This window comes from Mycteria americana, chromosome 2 (assembly GCF_035582795.1).
Source record: "Mycteria americana isolate JAX WOST 10 ecotype Jacksonville Zoo and Gardens chromosome 2, USCA_MyAme_1.0, whole genome shotgun sequence".
In the NCBI taxonomy this organism is placed as follows: domain Eukaryota; kingdom Metazoa; phylum Chordata; class Aves; order Ciconiiformes; family Ciconiidae; genus Mycteria; species Mycteria americana.
Window position 1 is genome coordinate 92896726 of NC_134366.1, and position 24789 is coordinate 92921514.

General features: G+C 41.8%; 1 protein-coding gene across 1 annotated transcript in view; it reads left to right on the forward strand.

Annotated features, from left to right (window-relative positions):
- The window catches only part of ANKH (ANKH inorganic pyrophosphate transport regulator), a 108567-nt gene that overhangs the window by 40258 nt on the left and 43520 nt on the right, over window positions 1–24789 (forward strand). The window contains exon 2 of the mRNA XM_075494010.1: window positions 23682–23898. Coding sequence (XP_075350125.1) covers window positions 23682–23898 — 217 coding nt within the window. The remainder of the gene's footprint in view (window positions 1–23681; window positions 23899–24789) is intronic.

Below are 24789 nucleotides of genomic sequence, written 5' to 3' on the forward strand. Positions count from 1 at the left end.
TTTAAACATAGCAACTCTGTGTGCTTTGTTTTAACCGTGCAGTAGTGGAGAAATAAAATTAGCTCAATCGTTCATTGCTGCCTTAGGGAAGCATCAGGTTATCTGTTACAGTTCACCGTAGAATAGGATAGTAGGCAAGTGACAGATAAGCTTTTTTGAAAAAGCACATGGAGATACCTTTCAAAGCGATAGTGTCCCAGTTTTTTTATCTGAGGGCTTTCTGTTCCTATTTCAAGGTGAGGGAGATAATAAATGCTGAAAAAGTCATGATCGGGGTTGAACCTACAAATACGTTAAATATAGCAGTTGAAAAGGGCTTCTGATGCACACGAAACTATTCAGATACATCTCTGGTTATAGGATTATGACCGTCACAAATCCAAATTTCAGTCAGTACATTTCAACCCTTAGTTTATTTTCTCTGCTTTCCATCATCAGAGAAGACTGGGAACAGTATTTTCAGTTATCATGATGTCTTCATTAAAAATGAGTATGTGCAGCGGTGTTAAGCCATGTTCATATATAGAGGAGGCGCTCCCTATCCTAACAGGTCGAGTCCTTGAGGAGCAAGGAGATTAGAAGAAAACACTCAGTATTTATAAATAAGCCATGGTCTGGCTTCCAATTCCTTAGAGTTACATGGTGTATGTGCATTATTTTTGTGTTCACCATCCTGAAAAAAGTTACTAGCTTTCTAGGGAATTGCTTGTATCCTGACTCTTCTTTGGCAAGTAAGGGAGGGAGGTTTGAGAGGTTAACCTCTAATAGAAAGGTCTGTAAAGGTATGACTGTTCACAGGGAAGGAGGCAAACCACCTCATTTTCCATTTCAGATCTGCTCAAATTGTTCAGTTGAATTTCAGCCTTAGTTAAACAAAACTTCAGAGCAGTGGTTTAAGCCCCACTGTTTGGTTTGGCTCCCAGATTAGGGCTTTGAAAGTGTTGTTAGAATCCATAATATAACTCTGTTTGAGAGTTTTTACTTAAATGTGGGTGGGTTGGGTTTTTTTTTAATTAATGTCATCCTTTGCCTCTTGGCTATTAGTACATTACAAGTGCCACCTCTGAACAGAAGACAAGCGACACTGAACTTCTCTAGCCAAAGGGGGAAGCAGTTTCTTTCTGTAGAACCTGTGTGACTGCTTAGATTGTGATATTGTCTTCACTTAGAAGAAGCGAATACTCTCTTCTCTCTATCAGATATCTTTTAAAGCTATTTAGGCTTTACATCTCTGGGGAGTAGAATGGTAGGTTTTCATTCATCCTCTGCCAAATCGGCTGTATCAAAATTTCAGGTCTGGCATTTGAAGTCATGCCTGCCCTCGTGCCCATGAAAAACTGAAGACACTTTCATAGGCTAAATGAAATCTTAGTCTTGATGACCTTTTCCTTGTTATAGGAGATTGTTTTTTTGGACTATGGCCTCTGGCCTTCAAGTGTAATATCAGATTTTTCCACTCGTGTGCTGTGAGTACTTAGTCATCGGGAAGTACACTGCCAGACAAATCATAGCTCTGCCTTTCCTGTTGTCACTTTTTAGTACCATTCTTTGAACTATTCATGTGCTGATGAGTTTTTCAGCAATGAAGGCAGGGGAATAAAGTTCATGATTCCCCAGTGAACTGCTCACTGCTCTTCATATTTCTTCAAAGGATAGAAAAAATGGAGGAGATAGACACTCAGTTTTTAATTACTCAAAAGGTGTCCAAGTTTGCTCCTCCTTCCTCTGGACATTTACAGGATGTTTATCCTCACTTTAGCAGTCACTTGCTCTCTCAGACATGCAGATGAACACCACTCCCAAAGGGGCAAAGTGAACAAACTTTGGTTCATTGACTGGCCTGTGGTAGGAAGAAGAGAAAACTGTAAGAAACCTTTCCATCTAGGTCTATTTGGCAAGAAAGAAAAAGGAAAAAAATACAGGAGTTGCTATCTTCAGGAATTCAAGCCTTCTGCCCTGGAGTATATTAAATTTAGAAAACATATTAACATACCACAAAACCCACAGGACAGATTTCAATTGACTCCACCTAGATTTTGGTGGCAAAACATCCTGGCCACATAAACCAATGGAGCATTTTGTGTGGAAAGGTTGGCTTCAGCAGTTATTACTCACAAGTCAAAACAGAAAGATTTATTTCATTTTCCATTTCAGTTCTCCTCCATCTTATAACCTCAGGAGGAGAGCTTCCTTCTTTTCTGTTTATCCAGATGCAAATACCTATAGAAAATAGAAGGCAGTGAAGAATCCTCCCTGAAGCTTCCTCCTGCTGCATTTTTGACGCAGAAGCTTGTTGGAAGGGATTTCTGAAGTCAGAGAGGACACTTGGGATTCACCTCTGAAGCCTCTGCAGCTGCTCCAGAAAACAAATGCAGCCACGTTTATGATTGGGCAGTTTGGCTAAGTTTGTCCCAGTATATATGTTTTCTAAAAGTAATACTTTAGAGCAGGTAAATGCACTGGAAGGGACTGTCGTTTAAGGTGGGCAGGCTCTGTAGCCCTTGAAGATCAAAAAACGTCATGCAAACAAAAGAAAGTCAAGCAAAACCGAATCATGAAAAAAAAAGGGGGGGAGGGGGGTGTTAAGGAAAAGAAGTATTTCTTTCCAGTGGACTGAGGTACCAAACTAACCAGGGTCGTTTTAGTTCCTAGCCTAAAGACTGATTTTGAGCAAGCCTCAAACCATTTTGAGGCACAGCAGCTGGCTCCTACACTTAGCTGGTGTAGGAGGTCTCGTGCCTTTCCCTACCTTGTACCCACTTAGAGTCCTTCTGAGATTTAAGCAGGGGAAGAAGGACACAGATCCTGTCACACTCTTACTAAAATAAACTTCAGGGCCTGCACCCTTCCAAGCCTGAGCACCTTATTGAATGCAGAGTCTTCATGATATTTCACCTATAAAAAATACAACACAAAGTCCTGAATCAAATTTCTCATTATCTTGGCTTGCAGTGCACATACAGTTATCTCCATTATATCTTTTAATATATATATCCATCTGTTCTGTTTGCACATGTAGTCAAGTAAAAACAGTGATGCTGAAAATATTGGTTTAACTGATGCTAAAGGAGATAACTTGGGGCAAGGCTAATAAAAGCTGAAGCCAGCATGATTAAAGAAAAAAGGAGGCGATACCTCTAAGTATAACAGTATTGAATGGTGCTGGCAGGCTGGTGCGACGTGAACGCAGTGTACAGAGAAAGAGGAGCCAGGTGCTGTGGTGGTTGAGAGCACAGGAGAGTAGGGGCAATGTGGTTGTGACCCATCCCTCCCTTACAGGCTTCTTTTGAAAGACTGTAAATTTGCCCTGTTACTTGTTGAAGAGAAAGAGGAAACGGGGAGGCAAAGAAAGAGGACGCTGTAACCATAGTGTGGGATGAGAAGCAGAAAAAAAGCAGGACTATCAACCCCCCACCAACAACCTCCCCCAACGTAACAGAGCCGTTGCACACCCATACCGGGCTCTCAGCAGCACTGAAACATGCTGCTTCAGAGGCTGGCCCAGCTGTTCTATGTTAGAAAACAGCTGGAGAAGGAGGGGAAAACACCTCTGGGACGGAACCTGGAGCACCTACGCCAGAGCCCTCTGCTGAAGTTTTCCTTGGGAGCATCCTCTGCAAAAAGAGGCAAGGCCCCCTCAGTTGAGAGCTGGCTTTTGGGGGTGTTTTCTCATCCTCACGCTGCATGTTGTACTGAAAGAAGGCGTGAAATGGGACGAGAGATCCAAGTGACGTTAGTGCCTGTGGAAATAATTAAAAAATAAGATGCAGGCACCCCTTTGGTTTTCCAGGTTGTGTGCACCTTCAAGTGCACAAGTTCTATATTGCTGAGAGGGATTATGCCACATATCTTTTTGCCCTTGTTACCTCTGGATGAAAAACAGTTTTCTGTTTCAGTGGTTAGAGAGCTGCCTTCTAAACTACAGCCAAGATGTATCCAAGTCCTGTTTATACCCATTTGTTCTAATGCCAGCACCGTCTTCTGAATTCAATGGCTCTTCTTCCCTGTTTTTTCCATCATGGTTATGTTGAAACAGAGCAGCCTCTCAGCCTTCCCTTTGGTATGGAAAACAAGCTCTTCTGGTTTCCTCTCACTTGATCAGGTTTCCCTGTACCCCTGGATCAGCTTAGTAACCTTCCACTGAACTGGGGATGCTCTGAAAGCCTCCTTGATCCAGTGCAGAGTTATTCCTGCTGTTGTCTTAACAAGACCTTAAACGAGCAAAAATATTTCTCAGTCTCTACCAGAAATGCCTCACCAGACCCATTCTCCGATTGCATTTGCCTTTTTCCATGGCTGCATCGCACTGCCGGTCAGTCATTTGGCAACGTGTTAGTACACCCAGTCTAACTGATGAGTTCCTGGCTCGTGGCAGAAATTCTTATTATTAGTCCCCAGTGTTTGGCTTGGCATTTTCTAGTTTTTTTCATCCCATTTTTATTACACAAGTCTCAATGTCATCTGTGCCGGTGGTGCTTACTAGATTTGCATCCTTAGCAGATGTAATCTGCATATTCATAGTCTTTGTGATGTGGTGAATGAAAATTAATGAAAATGCTAAAGAATATCAGCTTGATCTTCAGGAGCCCCACCAGTAAATTCCTTTGAGGCCAGTGCGTCTCCTTTCAGCATTGCTGATTGCACTTCTCTTTGAGCCAGCCCCGTAAGCATTTCAGAGGTCCTCTTCTAATCCATGTAATTATTCAGTCTGATGAATCCTCTCCTATGTGATACCATATCAGATGCTGTTACCTAATCAGATTGTACAAACACCAGCATGACAAATTAATTAAACCCCCTGCAATTTCATGCACTGGTTCTTTCAAAGGTTTGCAGTGTAGACTGTCTAGCTGTTGTTGTCTGGACCCTGCATTAAGCTTACTGCGTATAGCTTCAATCCTCAGCTTTGCTTGTGTTCAACATGGCTGTATTTGCCGAAAATACAGTGGTGAGATACTCTCTTGATTCTGGAATGATGTTTATTATAGTTTGAACCATTTCAAGTAATAATAAGAGGAGGAGAATGCTTGACTTCATTGGCCGTTTTCTGAAGTGTTCATCATTAGTTTTTCTCCCATGTAAGCACTGCTTCAAGATTTCGTCCCATTTTTTTGTTTTCGCTGCTGCAATATGCAAGCTTGGTTGTTTACTTGATGTGGGCAAAGTATGTAACGTGGTCAGAATGCAGTGGAGTACCAGCGCCAGCAGTACTCCCACAGATCCGTGCAAAGGCGTCTGCAGCAGACTGGGATTTTTTGTGAGCTGAAACCAGCAGTCCTGCTTCCCACTGACTTGGTAGCGTTCCACCATGAGATCCACCATTGCCTTGAAAATAAAATGTGCATGTACAGCCAAATAGGCTTGTCAAAAGAGCATTTGCGATAGGCGTGCAGCTTTGTTTCCCCCCAGTTGGCTTCATGGTCTCCTCTGTCGTTACTGCTGGTGGTAGAGATGCAGAGGTAGAGATGTCTGCCGCAGTGGAAAAGGGAAAGATAATGACTCTCTGCAAAAGCCATACCTTGCAAGTATTTTTTGGTCTGAAGCCTTCAAGTTTCTTCCTCTGTAACCCAATAAGCCTTGTCTCATGGCATCTTCCAAACCTGTCCTCTCCCTCCGTTCCACATCTGCGCGTGCAGGCGTGACTGCCTGTATGTTTCTGTGTGGTTTGCTGCCTCCCTGCTAGCAACAAATTGCTTTCCTATCGCAGGCTCCTGGTGAGCGGGCAAGCTCGGTGAGTGTGCTGAATTCATGTTGCTGAGCATCCTGAAGAACTCGCTGACTTGTTACCCAATCAATAAACCTTAGCGTTCAAAATTGTTTTGAATGTCGTGAAGCATAAGGACTTAGACTGCACATACAGCTTCAAAACAGAATATTCATTCTTGCACTGACCTGGATTTCGCTTTCTTCTTCTAAAATCTATGTATTCCGAACTACTTTGTCCTAATGGGAGATCATAATCTTCTATGGCATGACATAATGCTGGCACTGAAATATCTAACAAATGTATGATACTGTTAACATCAGGTTCTCTAGGAGCCAGAAAAGAAAAGACTTCTGGTTAAAGGCAAATTACTGAAATGCCCTCTAATACCAGTACAATTAAGGTATTTTTGTCTAGGTCCGCTGTAGGCTTGCTTTGCAGTTTATTAATTTGCTGTAGGCAGACAACCCAGCCTGGAATTAGAAAGTTGGAAAGCCTCTTGGCGAGGGCTTCCAGAGTCACAGGGACAGTGGCTCGCTCACGAGTCTCCGCGCAGCCCCCCGCCGTAGCTGTGGCACGTTGGCTTGCTTCACACGGCGTACAGTCATACGGTACAAAGCCTTTTTGAGTTCGTGGGTGCCTTAAGCCACTTTAGTTCTTCCGATCTCCAGAGAAGAAGGGTAATCCTAATCTGAACCAGTATTTAAAAAATGAAATAAATAAATAAATGGCATTTATACAATTCTTTCATCATAGAACAATGTAAACTGTGAAATACTCCAAATAAACATTGCTTTGAAATGTAAACTTGCCTGGAAGATTATGACACCTTTGTGAACAGCCCTCAAATATCCAACATAGGAATTTAGACAGAAAGCAAAGGCTATTACTTAACCGAAACATCAAGACTGTTTCACCTAACAGCTGTAAGAGAAACATGTCCAAATCATACAAAACAAGACACGTGACTTTTGTCATGATCACAGGTAGCAGCATTGAGAGTTGATAGCACCCTTTAAGAGATACTACCTTTGGAATATTAAAAGCAATATTAAATTCAACAAAGCCAAGCTTAGCATCACCACTTCATGTAGAACTGTACCGTTCCTTCTTTCCATTGCTCATATAATTGCATCTGCTTAAGTTTGTGAGGCTGGACAAGATGGGAGGGGGAGGTCTCAACACTTCTTACATCCTTCCATGTCTTCTGGTAAGGCACCTGGGGAAGTAAAAGCACTCAAGGAAAGTTATTCCTCAAGGAAAAAACACATTTGGAGTTGCACTGAGTTCAGAGGCTACTGGATCATGTCCTACAACTTGCATAAAATAGCATTTTAAGTACATTTACTTACCATTCATGAAACATGAGTTTGAAAAAAAGAAGCCTGTGTTTCAGGTTATTATCATACTACCGGTTGGAGTCCCACCTCAAGAAGTCCTTGTGGCTATTATAAAATTCTAACCAAAAAAATATAATAGCCTTTAATTTTTTTCCCTTTGATTTTTATTTTATAGCCCTTGATTCTTTCCTAGAGATTCTTCTGACAACATGGCTCGATATTTAATGCAGCTCCATTGACTCCAGAACCCTTTCTACCCATCAGCTGGCATCTGCCCCTATGCTGGCTGCAAGGGCGAGTGCTTTCCCACTGCAGGCAGCAAGGGTGGTCCTGGCCGAGTGACTGCCCTATTGCTTCCCATTCCTGAGAAATGAATGCTGACCCCACAATAAGTCAGCAGACTGGGATGTACCTTCCTGCACCCTCAACTTCACTGCTAGTTTGAATTAAAGGCTGTCACTCCACCAGGTCTGTTAGGAGGGGTCCTCTGTCACTGAAGTGCCTGGGGCAGGGCTGGGACGTGGTCTAGGCTGAGTGCTTGCGTTGCGAGTCTCGTTACACAAGCATGAAGAGCGAGCCAGTTCATCCTGCCATAGCTGTCTGGGGTTTAGCAGAAAACTTTGGGTTTTGCCATCGTTGACGGTACATCCATTAGTGCCGTAGATCTTTCCCCAGAAGTCTGAGAGCAGAGGGCGAACACAGTTGTGCTAGCCCAAATGGGGGCTCAAGAGTTGATCCCCAAATTGGGGGTCAAATAAATACCATGACTGAAAGAGGTTCGAACCGTTATTCTTTGTCCTATGCTATTCGGGTTTCAAGGTAAGCATGCAACAGAGCTTCAGAGCAGAATTGCCTTTTAATTTTACAATGCCTATAATTCAAGGATCTTCGGTTATAAATCATCTCCCCCCCCCCCCCCCCCCCCCCAATTTCAGGGAGAAAAGGCTTAATCCGCTAGATACCGCTGTGGCAAGCATCTGCTTCCTCAAGGCATCTTTATTAAAAGGAATCAAGATAGTCTCCTGGGGAAAGATCACGAAAGCTCTGTAGAAAAAGAAATATCTCACTTTCCTTAAAGCCTTTGGATCAACAGCAGCAGCTTTGTTACTGTCTGCAAAAAAGAATTTATAGTATTTGAATATGTAATTGAGTGGGCCTGTCTTTTGTTCAGAGTGAAATAAGTCATATAGCTAAAAAAAGAAATTAAATTCTACCCAGATTTTAACTGTATTTGTTTAAGAGACTGTTAATTGAGTTACAGAATTATTGCATCTCAGTTCCTACTATAAAATAAGATTTTGGCACTCATGCCTGGAGTTGACAAATCGGTCACACTGGTAGCTTAAATTTGCAGTGACAGCAACAGTTCTCCTCCACTGTAATCTCAACAAAGGTTTTTCTCCAATATCGAACACTAAAATGAGGTTGAAACATAAAGTCAAGTCTTCCAAACAGAGAACACAGAAGTAGTAAGGGAGTTGCCTCATAGACAATGAAATATGCATGAATAGATATATATATATTTCCTCTACTTCTAAGTTTATGAAAATACAGTCCTTTTCTTATATTTAAGGCAATTTGGTCTTACCCCATGGCAGGGCAGGAGGCAATTTGCAGTGCTTTTAAAGCTAGTTCAGCTATCTGTGATGAGACCCGAGACGTAAGAACTGGAGCTGGAGCCCACCAGGGGGGCTGTATATGTACAGGCAGGCGTATATGTATACGGCAGGCAGGGGAATGTATACGTACCTGCCCCACACCTGAGCGAGAGCTGCCGGGGATGCAGCCGAGGAGGGAGAAGGTGAGAGGAGGAAAGCGTGAGGAAGGTCTAAAGCGCCTGAGGGTGGGCAGTGGTGAGAAGCTGTTTTCCGTGACACCATCTACTGCTCTTTGGTAAAGTGCACAATGACCTAAAGAAAACTGAATCTGTTGCTGTTAGATCAACCCACAAGGGACAAACCCATTGGGTTTTGTATGTTACCCACCAGCAACAGGCGTAGGGGTATATTTTCCTGGGGATCGGGCTCCAGAGCTCACCGGGGGTTAAGAGTTCTGCCCTATGCTGTTGTCATGGTGGAGTAACCAATTTTGGGAAATTCACTGCCTGCAGTAAATTTGGGATGACCCAAGGGAAAGGCTCTTTTTGGATCATCTAACCTTCAGGTTAGACTAGGCAAGAGAGGTGTCATGACACCTGCTTTCACTTTGCTCTTATCACAGTCATGGTTTTGACTCTTTGGGCAGAGTTTCAAATAGAGAGTTTAGAAATTATATGTGCTGTGCAGCATTGCTGAAGTCTTTAAATACCTGTAGTAGAGAACTATGCTTTTACAGTTCTAGTAAGCTGGTTTTCAGCATCTGTCTCTTTAGGATCACCACTTCCAAATGACAGTGCTTTGGAGGATGATCCCACAATACTCCTACAGCTCTTAGACTGCAGTTCCTAAGCTCGAGCACTTCTTGCATTCCAGCAGAATATAACCTGGCTTTAGCTCCAGTTATAAATTTTCCTTCAAGACCTGTGACTAGTATGAACAAGTTTCTTATTCTAGCTTGCTCAGAACAAACATACTAGATTATCAGCAGGAACACGACCAGAGGGAGTAGTGATTAAAACCATCACACAGCATTATCTCAAAGAAATTTTTGTTTTCTTTGCAAGCGTACCTTCCAGCTTTTGTTGTTGCATCAACCAGCATTGACTGCCTCAAAATATTTCAGGTGTTTGCTTCCACTGCCACTCTAGAAGGTCTGTTCCAGGACCTCATTTCCCTGATGTCCAAAAGAATTTATTTGTCAAGACCAGCATAGACTAATTTGTTCCTGACCTGCACCTGGAGGCTCAGTAGTCTTTGTGCCTTCCTGGCACTCACTTCCCAGAAGTGTTCCACAGTGGCTGTGGATATCCTCATTTCAGTTTTTCTACCACACAAGTCGAAAAACAGAGTTCTGTCAGGATCACTGTGTGCTGTTGGCTTCATGCATACTTCTGCAATGTTTGTATTCTAGTATTACGCACCACCCCTACAAGAGCTCCAGCATTGTATTTACCCCAAGATGGTATGCCCATTGCAGTCCAAGCTGGTGGCCTTAGCATCATCACATTTCAGAGGCTGTTTTGGGAGCACTTAATGCTTTTTCCCAGCTGCCCTGCACGCCTGAACAAAGAAAGCCCAGCAGCCTCTAAAGGCTAGAGTTTCGCCAGCGCAGAAGCTGGAGTACATGGAAATGTGGTGATGAGCAGAGCATGCACTGCTTTCTATCAGTCCATCTCATCATGCTTTAAAAATGAAGTATCCACTGTGGGTTAATGTTTTAGGTAGAAAAACGGTGCTTCTAAATAAACAGATGAAGGAGGATAGAATATGCGTGCAAGTTACACAGGGAGAAGGGTTTTAAGCCCTGTTGTTAAGCCCCAAGGATGAAGCCAGTAGTTTCTTGTGCTACATTTTCTGAGAACCTGCAAACACAACGTAAGCTATTTACACCCACAGTTTCAGAAACTGAAACTGAGCTGAAATTATCCTTTGTTTCCTGCTTTATTGCTAAGCCCTACCAGAGTTGTCAGTGCAGTCAGACAGAATGCAGGCAGTTTGGACAGATTATCATAGAAATATGCCATGTTTGGGTTTGCGTCCCCCTCTGCAAGTTTTCAAGGTTTGTTAAGGCAAAATACAGCTAGTTACAGAGACCATCAAGTTGTCCACAGTAATGTTGGTCCTTTTATCGTCTTTTTTTCTTCTTTTTTTCAGCCTTGTACCTTGTATTGTATTTTATCCTCTGGCATTGAAGATTTCAGCAAAGGATAAATTTTAATCCATTGTTCTTGTAGACAGAGAAGTGTAGTGAAGAATTCACTGAGTAAAATTAGCTTATAGTCCATACTACACTACCAAAGCAAGCCAGCTCAATTTTTCAATCCCCGCAACACCAATAGTGTGACACTCAACTCAACTCTCTCCCCCTCGGTAAGGATCTTGGCAGGATGCCAGTTCTAAGCCAATTTTGTATTTCATATTACAGCAGCCCAGACATAAATTTTAGCTGTGCTGAATTAATGTCGTACATCCTGCACACTTCCCTGCACATCAGCAAGAGGACAAAAAACCCAGGTATGGACAAGATAGAAAAGAGATTGCATCTCCTCTGACTTCATGGAAATAAGGTGTTAAATGACTGAGAAAGCAGAACAGGCCTGGTCTGGGGATGAGGGGACTGTGACAGGAGGCTGTTCTCCCAGTGAAACTTCTGCACAATGTAGAGTACTAGCGTGAAAGAACGGTAGACAGTCTATCTTCATCGCATTTCTTACCACTTTTGAAATCCAGGAGTAAGGAAATCCATTATTTAAAACCAGTGACTCAGACAGAGAACCTGCTAGGCAAAATTACCTGTTGTGCTACGATGTTTCAGCATCGGTTTGACTTAAGCTTTGGGAATCTGTCAGTGTTTTTACTGAACTGAACAAGTCAGGGTCTTGTGCTTGTATAAAACAAATGGAAATGAGCTAATAAGTTTTAACTATGCAATTCAAGTCGATGAGTTAGAGGGAGTGGGTTAGTAGAAAAATGTTCATTGCTATTGAAAGAATCACTTTTAATAAGACGGGATCATTGCATCAGGTCATAAGGAATGCAAGAATGAGAAAGGCTGTCAGTAAAGATAGTTTTAAGCTTGGAGTTAAGTTTCGTATAGGCACAAGGCTAAGAGAGCATTGAGCTTATATATCAAATGCCTCATGATGGCGGGTGCTCTGTTGCTGAAGGTGTCTGTGGCGATGCTGTTAGACAGCAGAACCCACTTAAGAATTACGGCAGCACCATGTACAGTTCCTCAGTTAGTGGAGGAACCCATCCACTGTGTGTCTGATCACCTCTTCAGCTGAAAGAGATTTAAAAAGATACATTTTTTTGAATTTGGATTTTGTGAAGCCAGGGGTAGACACCTCTAAAATTAGATTAAGCATCAAATTATACCACATATTTGGCATAATCAAGAACACTCACAAAGTCACTGGTGACAGCACTTCTGGTTAAGACTCACTCCTGCCAGACACATAGAAATAAAAGTTACAAGGCTTGCTACAACTCTACGGGTGTTTCCAAGTCTCTTCTTCCCTGAGGAGAAGGCTGCCTAGGTACTGCTTAAGGAATTCTTAGTAGAAGCATTAGCCAAGGATTTGGTGAAGATGTAACAGCATTCATTATTGCCAGGCATTTAGAGGTTACTCCAGCAAACCCCTGGCTCTAGGGTTTGTCTGTCCCAGTATATTCAGAAAGAATGCTTTTTTGTCTCCCTCCATAACTTATGTGTTCCCAGGAGGTACAGAGGAAAACCTTGAAACATTGGTACATTTTCCAGTTCTCCTCTTTATTATCAAATCCAGTAAGGACAGAGAGTATCTCGCCTGATTGCATTTCAGATTAATTGGTATTTTACCTGTATTCCCATTACCATGGAAAGCCATTTATTATAACAGCAGCAATTGGGCTCCCAGTTGCCATGAGATCACATAAGCAACAGTAAACATGTTCCCCTATGGCCTCCCACTCTTCTAGGTCGGAGAGGATATTTTCAGCCTTGCTTGTGTAGAAATATTACTGTGCTTCCCCTTGTGAAACATAGGGGGTTTCAAAAAGAGTGCATGATTTCAAGAGAAACTTCTTAGTTATCTGTGCTCCATACATCCACCACCTGGAAAAACCCATGAGCAATAATTTCATTGTGAGTTGACTTGTTGACTTCATGTCATTGGATACCAAGAGAACCAGTTGAGCTACTTTTAAAAGGAAATGTTAGCCAATCCTGTCAACAGCACCTGCAAGAAGCGGGAGAGTTCAAGGTTCTCAAAATTTAGGCTGGGGGTGTAGAAGATTAGATTTTCTGAGAGAAAAAATGCCGTTTTGAGAAAGTCTACCCATTCTCCTTTCTGTCTTCCTCTGCTCCCATGTTACCACCCACTTCCCATTTATTTTAAACAGATACATTAGGTCAAAATCTAGAGGCAGAATTACTGGTTTAGTGAGACCGTTGCTTTCTGCAGGTATTGGAGTATTGGAAAGTGCTGTAATAACTGGAAGTGCTTCAAAGCATGTTTTGCAATAAATTCACCAGCCCTAGAGAAAGGAAATCACTGTCACCGTCCAGAGTTTGTTTCCAATTCGACTGAATAACTTTAATCTCATCCTAATGAAGCTGGTACAAAGAATAAGAATGGAAGGGAAAGAAAAACAGGTACAAATGACAGGTTTTCCTAGCGATGTTATGCACTTTGTTTACGATGGGTGTTTCCAGCAGCGGAAACACCCAAGTTTGTATTTAGGCTGGTGATCTGGGTGCCCTCTATTTGCCACTTGCAAGCAATTAAGACATGAGCTAATCTGGCAGCTCTACACTTGCATTCGCAGGCACTCACACCTAACAAACTCCGCTTTGTCTAGCCCAAACTGTGCTTTGCCTAGCCAGCAGCATGCTGGAGGGAACAGCTGCTTAATGACAGACCTTAACCAGCCGTGCTCCCTGCTCCTGACACAACAGCTGATGAAAATCACCAACCTCAAATATGTTCTGCTCGGCTGAAGTTGGGCAAAGCCCTAGAACATAAGTAACAAGTCTGTGCTGGGCCACATGGGGAGGTAAATGCTTTAAGAGTAAGCTAATGGACAGCAGATAATTGCACTAAGTACACATAAAGGTTGGGGAGTACTACACATTCAGGGATAGCTGGGCAAGCTCCCACTTCTCAAGTCAGGCACCAAAGCCTTATTTGATGGTTATGTGTATTTTTTGTAATCATAGTAGCTTTGACATGTGCTTTATAGATTGTTCTTTTCTTTTTTTTTTTTATATAGTGCAGTACTGAGGAAGATGAAAGACCAAACTGCAATTACTTGCCTTTCTTCTTCCTAAGCCCAGCCATATGATAAGTCCAGAATTTTGTGCATTTGCTCAGCAGGGTCCTTACCTCTCCTGTCTGCAGTGAGAGAGAGAACATTTACCCAAGCTGAATGAACAAAACCTGCAGACGCTTGCTTAAGTTTGCTTTAGCCTTTCATCATGTACAAGTAATGTTCATTAAATGGCAGAGACTCGGTCGCTTTGCATATTTTGCCTAGCAGACATATGTGATGACACTTCTAGGGAGCTCTGAATGACTGTGGGAGCTCCACTGACAACAGAGGGGTTGCAGTTTGCAAGCTACACTTACTTTGGTCTGCTGCTGGCTACTGATGAATTTGAACTACACTGGGGCAGAGGCAGACACCAAAAGGTAACCCCTCCTAATTCTGGCGTCTTCAACTTTTGAGTAACTAACTTGCGCTTCAGTCACATCTGAAAGTGATTTCAGGTAAAAATCTATTTTTGCACAGTGAGCGTCTTCCCTTACAGCCCCATTATCCAAAACTGTTTTGGTCGCATCCTGCACGTTGTCACTCAGGCTGAACTTCACCATCTTCTGCAATCAAAACAGCCTGGACATCTACCGCTGAACTGAGTGTCTCAAGGGGTTATTTCCCAAAGGGATCAGCTGCTGATTTAACAGAAGGTTCCCCTCGCAGGACATCCATCTTAGGAGGCTTCCACTTCTTTGTTATACCAAACCCCAAAATACCTGTTTGCATGGCCATACACCAACGAAGTAACCCACCGTTTCCAGCTGACTACCAGTTCTGACTGTGGCAAAGTTAGTAACTCTAAACAATAGCAGCAGTAGGGTAATCTCTAGAGCAGCCATGAAGTGGTAGGATAGTATGCGTGATGATACTAAAATATTTTGCTGCAGTATTGACAGCCTTGAATTTGATTGTTGGCTGTTGCAGAGTTTGCTGGGTATAATTATTACATCCCTTACATTCCACGTGGAAAGAGAGTTGAGAGGAAATGCCAATTATTAGTCTTCCAAGTAGGAGGACATGGGATCTTAATCACTAACAAAGAGTGGGAAGTGTACAGAAATAAGAGAGCTGAAGCAATAAAAGCAAATTTCACGGATCTGGCCTCCAGGGTACTTTCCACAAGAGCCAAGGTAGGAGGATAAATCACTTCATAATTCCTGAGAGAAAGAGGTCTTTGCAGAGTACTGCATCTTCAGTCCATGGAAAGAGAAACGCTTTCCCTTTTGCTTGGAGCTAATGATACAGGTAGTATTTCTTTGTCTCCTGGTACCTTCAGGACTTGAACCTGCACAGTCTCTGCTGTGTGGTGCTTGACCTTCACTGCTCTAAGCTTATGCCCAGGAGCACACTCAGCACAGCTGAAATATAGACAAGATTTCTGTGCAGTTAAAGTAGTTTAACAAGTTCTACTGAACCTATGCAACTCAAGAGTTTGCAAATGCTTGGCCAAGTTTTGGTCTGTTTTAAAGGCACTATTGATAGCCTCTGCCAAATTCCAGAAATTTTCACCAAATTCTGCATGCATTAAGATTTTTTTAATGTGAAAAGTTTAAGGAAAATGGTTAAAAATCTGCAAAGCCAGGGACAAACCTCATTAATTTTCCTTATTCTTGCAATTGGCAAAAGTATTTTTGTAGATACGTTAAAATATTTGCTTGGGGTTTTTTGGGTTTGTTTTTTTTTTTCAATTTGGGTCTTTGCCTAGACTGATTTTTTTTAAGGGGAAAAAATGGACTTGCACTAGGTACTGGATCTTGTAATTGGGAGTGTTGGGTAACCTTATGTGAAGAAATACCTCTTAAGAGAACTACTTATAATATGCAAAACAATGAGAAGCAAAAGCCTAGCTTCATATGTAATGCATGAACTTAGAAATAAAAAAGAAACAAATAAAACATTAAATTACTGAAAAATACTGTTCTACTGTATGCTAAGTTACATCTATGAAAAAGTCAATAACAACAGAACAGGAAGGGTGAAAACTGGAAGGCAAGTGAAGCTAAATAATTTCTTGCCATGGCCGTGGATCTTCAGATGCCAGTTCTGGTTACATGCTAAGGTTCAGAGCGTGGGTGGCCTCTCAGGGTGGCTGCCCAGGGAAGGTGTGGGGTCTCCTCCACAACATCTCCCAGATGTTCATCCCGGGGCAGTGCTCTAAGCTGGCCCCCAAGGGTCCCTTCCAGTCCAAACCTGTCTGTGCACTTTGGAGCCTCGTGAGAAGGTGTGATCATGGAGAAAGTGGCAATCTCCATTTCAGGAGGAGAGAGATGTGAGGAGTATTTCAGCAGAGACTGAGTTAATGCTAATAAAAAGGCAATGTGCCAGAGTTGTGAGAGACTGACAGGTATGGGACCTGTGTAGATTAAATTTGCTGTGTGCATACAAACAAGTCTTATAACAGTTCTTGCAGAGATTTAATTTATAAACACGAGAAAATGTGATTTTATGAAATATGCAACTGATAGTAAATCAGCTTACTTTTTACTTTGGGGGTATAATGTGAGGAAGAGAACAGAACCTGGTTCTGTGAGAAATTAAAAGAAGGAGCACTGCTGCAGATACTGTATCACTTGTGATTAAGGCAAATATTCTTTGTGTGTAGATACATGTGATATGCATTTGTATCCTCCCCAGTGTTCTCTAGCACTTAAAAGTAATCAAAATGGAATTCGGTGAAGAAATGGTAGCTATTCCACAGGGCATTTTGAAGAGAGAGGGAGCTGACCTTCCTCTAGTTTTATGTGTCTCAATTTATATCTCAATTTTATTTGTCTATACTCATAGACTTAGAAACAGAAATAGCTTTTGAAAGAAAATGAGTCTCTGGCCTCCACATGAAGATGATTTGAAGACAAATAACCTCAGCCTGGAGTTAGCCCTACTTCTGTAACATGATCACAAATGTTTCTCACCTTTGTGGACGAGCTCCAGGGAAAGGTGAATGAAAAGCTCACATACTGGTTTGGGAGCAAAGCATTCCCTTGCGAGTTTCACCTTAAATACATTTTGGACAATTGATTAGCATCAGCCAGAGGATACTAGGGAAGTCATAATGGAGGGGAATATCTCTGACGTTGATTTTGCTTCTGTCCTGTGCTCCAACAAGCACTGCTTGCCTAAAAAAGGCCAGGAAAAGTTAATTGTTATGGTCTCACCTCAGGGGATGGGTTTCTCCACATCCCTCAGTGTAAATGGCAGTGGTTTAGGTCTCCTTCATACACGTGTCAGCCATCCCCGTTCAATAGACACTATCTGGGGAATATGTCCTGAAGGGCTTCCCACCATCATGACTCGTAGCTCTCTTGGCTTTGGATCAGTGTTCTCCATGTCCCGCGGGGAGGCAACCATCTGCAGCAACTGATTCACCCCTCCAAGATTGCTCCCTGTCATAAATATTCTGGCACTTTGTCAAATGTAGTTTTAAATGAGGCACGTTTTGGCTTCACTGAATCTGGTTTCTTTCCTGTGGTCCTATGCCATTATCTTCTGCAGTCTTCTGTGTTTTTTATATTATTCTCTGCCTTGTTTTGCTGGTTGTTGTTCATGAATCTACACACAAGCAGTAGGTAGAGTGGCCATAGCTACTCTTCCAGCTCCCCGACGCGGCCTCCTCTGCATTAGTTCTTTCAATGGGAGGGACTTCCCGTTTTCACTGACTTCACTGTTGCCACTGCTGCCCTAGTTATTCTTACACCTCCTGGCTGTGCCTGTTAAAAAGTGCTGTTCCCTGATGTATCCCAGGTCAAGTGAAAGCTGCATGAAAATGATGTTATTTTGGATTTAGAGTCTTTATTTAAACTTCTCCCAGGACACACTTTCATACAGCCTTGACATTCTGTGGTGAGTGGATAGTGTCAACAAGTGAAACGGAGAGCCTGATCATGGTCACAGAGTAGCAGGCATTTCAGGTTAAGAGTAGGAATCATGCAAAAGTGTTCATTGCTGCTCAGGAAGGTGAATGGGGAAAAAATTTTTACATTCTAGTCTTCATGACTTGGTTTTTGTTTCACAGGGTATATGGGCTTTCTTGTAGGCCATGTTCTCCTTACTTAAGCAGAGTAAATTTGATTGAAATTTTGGTACACTAACGTATTTTTTAAGATAAAGCTGTGACACCTGCCCTGCATTTCCAGTTTCTTTTGAATTAGGAAGCAGCAAGAGACAGAAGAACTTCAGCTCTCATTTTCAGGGCAGTCCTAATGCTCTTTGCAGTATACCACGGAGGTGTCTAGGTGTCCCTCTCTTGGGATGGGTATCTCTTCTTCCTTCAGACTGGGGGTCAGGGCTGCCATCTCTTGCTGGGGACTGGGATTATTTCAGTGGGTTGAACTTATGTCAGCACTTGCAGCGCTGTGGACAGGGGTGACTAGCTGTTTTCTTAGGGCCAGCTTTAATCAGGGAGCAAGGGAAAAGTCAAGTATTTTAGTAGTGGGCTAATAGGAATTGACCTCAGATGGCATTTCAGTCATCTGACACACGATCTACAGCAGATGCTGACCCAAAAGTAGAGATACTGAATTAGGGTAAAACCATTGCAAAACAAAACAAAACCCAAACCAAAAAACAAGGCCCAAAACAGTGAACACTCCTCAGTCATAATTTTCAAGCTACAAGGTCAGACTCCCTCTACCCCTTCAGGACTATCTCTTCATACACCATGTTTGGGCAATCTTCTTGAGCCAGAATAAATGTGTGCATGCTGTTTTAACCCCATTTTCTCCCACTTCTATGTCTACGTCCATGGAAGTCTTACACAGAGCACTAGCTATTTCCCTCAAGTTGCCTACCAGTGGCTCCTGCCTTTATGAGAAACCCATCCAGAAGCAGAGATGCAGATGGGATAACTCTCAGGTAGCACCGACACAGTGGTCTGATTATGCCATGCTTGCAGAACATCGGATCTGTCAGGTGTCCTTCTGGCAGTGCGGTTGATGACAGGGGGAGGCAGCACAGCCAGAGCCAGCTGGTACATTTGATGCTGAAGATTTCAATGTGACAGGATTTAGTAAATGAAAACTCAGCCAACAAACATCAGGAGAGAGATTATTTGACACAGGAGAAAGACTCTCCCCTACGTCAGCTTGCTCTTTAACTTCGCTCTCTTCCATTTTCTTAGGACAGGGCAGGTAGGAAGAAAGATGCAGGGGGAGGGGGAACATCTTACAAATGTTTGCTGAACCAAACATACGTTTGGCCATGTTACTGCCAAATTGAGCAGGTTTTTGATGTCACCCTTAGGTAGATAACTAGCTGGAACAGGCTTGAAAACAGCTCAGGCGGAATCCCAGCTTCAAACTGAAGAAGCCATAGGAACGTGCCAGTCTCCACTAGTTCACAGTCTGCTTTTCCAGGATAAGCAAAATTGAGGACTGACAAGAATTACATTTCTTGGATTTTACTTGCTCTTATTTGAAACACATGCACTGGTCAAATATTGACCGCATAGTCAATAGCTAACTTCAAATGAAGTAGAAAATGTGCCCTTCTAGTTAGACTATTGAAATTCTTTGCAGTACGTAGGTAATAAAACATTTTTAAAAGCAGAAGAAAATATATACAATAGGTGTGGCTTTGTCAGTGGATTTTTTTATGCTTTTATATGCCTAATCCAATACGAAATAAAACATCAGTCATTCAGTAGTCTCTGGGAGAGGAGGATCATGTGAGAAATGGTCACACTCTACAGAACCAGCCTAAGAGACGGACTTTGAATTTTTGGCAACAGAGGTATGTAGCTGTAGATTGGAACCAAACCTTTTCTGCCAACATAAGTGAATAGTTCTGAAAGCTCATGCAAAACAGGACAAGCTAGACTCTTGACAATTTTCTCACAACTGTTGCTTTTTAAACCACTGCCTTTGCATGCAAATGTTTGTTGGATTCATCCATTATGCATGTCCTAGAAATTTGATAGAGATCTCATATGTTCCTTCGAAGAGGATAAAGCCAGCTGCAGTACCCAATTGTAAAGATTTGGTTACTGGCTTGAAATGTCATTAAGTGTATTATATGGTACTCCTCTGACTTGAATCTTTTGGATGGGAATTTAAAAATGCTAGTCCTCTCTGATTTTAGTGAACATTAGTGACAGCACACAATTATTCATAAAAAAAGGCTCAAGGGGTTGTTACCAGGTCCTATAGTAAAGATTTCATCTTTCTAATGATAACATAATGTGTTATAGAAGACATTGCATAGAAGTAGCTGTAGATCTTGGTGCCTGCCTTTTTGAGAAGTGTTTTAGGAATATGACTTACTTGAACTAACCAGTTCGTGTACCTACCAGATCATGCTCAGCCTGGAAGTCTTGTGTGCTTTTTTCTGTTATTTCTGAAAGAAGGGTCAGCAATGTCAGTGTCTTTGTTTCAATCACGTTTGATGAATAGCGATTTGCTGTGACATTTTCACCTACTACCGTATTAGGTTAGTTGTTCATTAAAAATTCTGGAGAAGGTGCCATCACCAATAGTCTTTCTTTCAGCATCTGGATTTCCTAATTCTCCCTTCAAGTTTGGTGTAAATAAGCCAGCTGAAAGTAGGATGACATCTGAAATATGTATGACCAAGCCAACTTCTCATATTAATTATTGTCATTATTATTATTATTATTATTATTATTGTTATTATTATTACTACCTAGTTCTGTGTAATTTCGTTGACAAGCTACACAAATCTTTGTAGAGATATGCTCTGTTGTATGTGAAACAAACATAGAATACAGATGCTACTGATGAAGTTACTGATTTTTGTTCACACAAAAAGTGTACAAAATAGAGTCAGATAAAAAAATTGAGACCTTGCCCTGGTTTATATTTTTCTTCCTTTATGAGAGATTTAATTGGAGATCTAACAGGAAATTAGACTGGAAGATTACCAACTGCATGGCTGGCATGCCATGAAAGATCAAGTGCCTGTGTCTTTCATATTGCACCCCAAAGCAGCTTTATCCAAGTATCTGGGATTTCTTGTGGATTTAAGGGTATCAAATATGACATCAGCAGCTTCAGTAGCAAAAATATTCTAAGGTACATGGGGTAGAAAAGCTACACAAATTCTCATACAGTGTTTGGAAGTTGAGGATGAAGAACCTTTTGCATTGTCACCTTAAAGTGAAAAAGGAGAAAGAAAGCTACAGAAACTAAACAATCTGTACACGGCGCTATTGACTGTTCATTTCCAAAGGATATTTCCAAAGAAGCATTTAGGAGGATTGCTTTTTCAGGGCTAGCCTCTAGTGTATTATTTCATCATGTCAGTCAACCACTCCACAGGAGTATAAATTAATGGCAACATACCTCTTACAAAAGTCCCTTTTGGATTTTTCCAGTTTACCTTACCTGGTACACAGTGTGTCTCTGGGGAAAGTTACTCAGAAGTATCTACTTGGCTGTCATTTGTTCATACAAAAGAGATCACAGTTCAGCCTGTAAAACCAGAGAGGGAGAGAAAGAGGAGTGCTCAAGTCTTTCTGTCTGTCCTACTTAGGTGGAAAACTTAGTTACCCTGGGGCCAAAGTCACACGAAGCTAGTTTCACTGGCTTGAGGACTGTGCTCGGCAAAGATTTGTCTCTCTGCAGAGGGATCGTAGTGCCGTGCCTCTTGACAGAATGTGATTTCTTAAAGCCACGTTTATCCCAGGGATCTTGTCAGAAGTGGATTACCATCCTCCACAGACTCTGGTATTCAGTAGTTGTCCAAACCAGGAAGGAAGCACTTGTGCTTGTGAATCTGTGCTGGAAATAATTCAGCTGTTTACATGTGACAAGCAGCTTTTAAACCAGACTACCTGAAATTGGTTAGCTGTTTCTCTTCAAATTGAAGCTGCCAGAAATACTTCACTGTTAACAAAAGAAAAGAGGAGGAAAAAGCCATGATCAAGGAACCCTCTATATGGCATAATCTAAGGCTATTTGCCTATTACTGGCAACAGCAACAGGGAGATTCAGCATCTTTAGGAAGCTTAAATGAAAATATTATAACTCTGTATACACCTTGATATGGATTACAACATCATCACAAGCATCATCACAAAAGACAGCTAAACTTGACTATTCATTTTAGAGGCCACAGTCTTTTCCACAAATTGTTTGAGTACAGTTTTATGCACCCACTAGTGGTTTTGGCATCTGCAGATTAAATATAATTTGAACTCTTATCAATGCAATAGATAGAATTATCTATACCCCAGAAAAGGTTGCATATCACAGCTGCAGATATTCCATATCTGAAACATGGTATTTTCAGGAAGGGACAAACTGGAGCAAGACAGATGAAAACATTTGGAGCCTCAGGTGTTCACATCAGAGCACGTTGCAAGAGAGAGATTTGGCAGATATCAAGGATGGAGAAGTTGGTATTTTCTACAGCTTTTTGCTATGTTGACAGTGCAGCTTTAGTTTCAAACTTGAAACACATCTCACAGAAAGAGTGGAAAAGAAGAGTAGGAAAAATGCTCACTTCTGCTATGGGGATGCAGTTTCTTTTGAAGTCAATGGGAGTTGCTTGCTTACGTGGTCTTTGGAAGGGAAAAAAAGTCGAAAGACTGCAACAAAAAGACTATGCTTACATTTGAAGTGGAAGGACTTCACCACGGTTACCTGATGATACTCTGCCTGGTTTGTTCATTCAGAAAAAGCGGTATTAGAACTGCCGTGTAAGTGGATAGACTGAGATTTGGATGGTGGGTTGGCGAGATGTTCCTGGTTGGCCTTATTACGATGGCGCAGTCAGCACACATCAGCTGTAACCCATAGGAACTAAATACTTGTGAAAACAAGTCGTATTTCATCCTTCATGCTTTTTGAATCTGATCTTGTTTTAACAGTTTGCTGGGAGTACCAGATGATTGATGCTGTCACACTGCAGATAAAATTTATCATTCTGTCATTTTTATTCAATATTTTAGAAGCATTTTGGTGCAAGCTGGAATCTGAAGTAATGTTACACATTTTTTCTATGGTTCACCTTAGTTATAAAAATAATCCATCTAATTCTCAGTGATTCATTGGCAGACATTTCCTAAATATGGACCTAGAATGAATTAGTGGGTTAGTTGAACCTGAATATGTCTTGAAATACATCTGCTGTATTTCTTTTGAAATATGCTACAAGGAGATATAAATGAATATAGGATCAGAACCTTGTGAAATACATGAAAGGAGAACAGTTACGTTTAGTCACGTGCATATTTGGCCTAGTTTCATAATAAACATCATAGGATAATAGCAGCTCTTCACAACAATTACATGGGATGTAGTGAAAAGCTCATTACACTGAAAAAAAGTTTGAGCTCCTGAAATTTCAGCATATAATAAAATCAGAGTTTTTACCTGTAAAGATGGCCTGCAAGGACTGTGCTTTGTTCAATTGAGGGCTGAGGCCTCAAAGCAGCATTTAAATGGTCTTGTATCATCCATGATTATTAGCAGGTCATAAAATTATTCTAAAAAGGAAAGAGACTGACTTCTGGTATAGCAGGAGTTCCATTACATACTTTAGAAATAGATATTTACCTTATCTTCAAGTCTACTTCACTTGAATTTACTGTCCATATGAAATTATGAAGTTGCCAGTGTCACAAGTCACAAGTTACTGCTGCTGAACCCAGAGAAATAAGGTCCAACTCAGGGTGAAAACAATGAGAGCTGAACTTGCTTGTTCCTTCAGAAACCGGCTGCAGAAGGTGGTTTTTGGTACACTTCCACATGTGCTACATTATTTGCTCTTTCTGTGTTTCAACAGGCCTTGAATAGGGGCATCGCTGCTGTCAAGGAAGATGCTGTGGAAATGCTGGCCAGCTATGGGCTGGCGTACTCCCTGATGAAGTTCTTCACGGGTCCGATGAGTGACTTCAAAAATGTAGGTCTGGTGTTTGTGAACAGCAAGCGAGACAGGACCAAAGCAGTTTTGTGCATGGTTGTGGCTGGCGCTGTAGCTGCTGTATTTCATACCTTAATAGGTAAGGTCACTTGACATCTAATTAATATGTCTTTTAATTTGCCTCCCTTGCCTGTTCTTCAGACTGATTAATCTGTAGGCTTAAGATTTCATTTATAAGTGCAACAGGAGATGCAAAAGAGGTTAAATCTCTTGGACTGGTATCATGCCCATCCAGGCAATTTTTATGACTTTTTAAACAGGTTGTTAAGTGGCAGATTCCGCCACCAGGGCTCTCCTGCCTGGCAGCAAAGCATGCTGCTGATCTCTTTCAGTCAGATGCATGAGCAAAACTTTGGCAAGGATGACAGGATGCATGAACCTGACAGCTCAGTCTCTACTGTTAGGTAGTGATGATCAGCTAGCGGTATCTGCCCAAATGGGTTTAGCAGGACTTCAAGGCGTGCTTGGTAGGGCTGCTTGTCAGAACTTGGTGGCATTGTACAATACAAAACAATACAAAACTCACAATACAAAACTCTAAGCAAGTAGGTGCCAGCATCCTCATTAAAGTATCAGGTATTACTCTCTACTAGTGCTAGTCATCATCCACTTCTGTTGAATAACTAATCTGTTGAATAACTAATCTGTGTAAGAGAAGAAGTAGTTACTAAGAGCACTTTATGCCAAACTGAGACCAGCTCCCTGAGTGCACTCTGAAACAAAGAAAATACACAAGCAGATATGAACTGAACATAAAAAGTAAGGCAGCCACAGGATTTGCCAGTTTCGGAGAGCCTGGAGAAAGGGGATATCAACCCAAGCATCAGCCACAGCAATGAAAAGCCATGTGACCTGGAAGACCGTAACTTCATCCTCTCCAAGAACTGCCCCAGATCGTCTGTGCCTTATGGCTCATTCTACACAGCTGAAACCTCTGGACCTCAGCAACGAGGAACAGGAGATGCTGGAG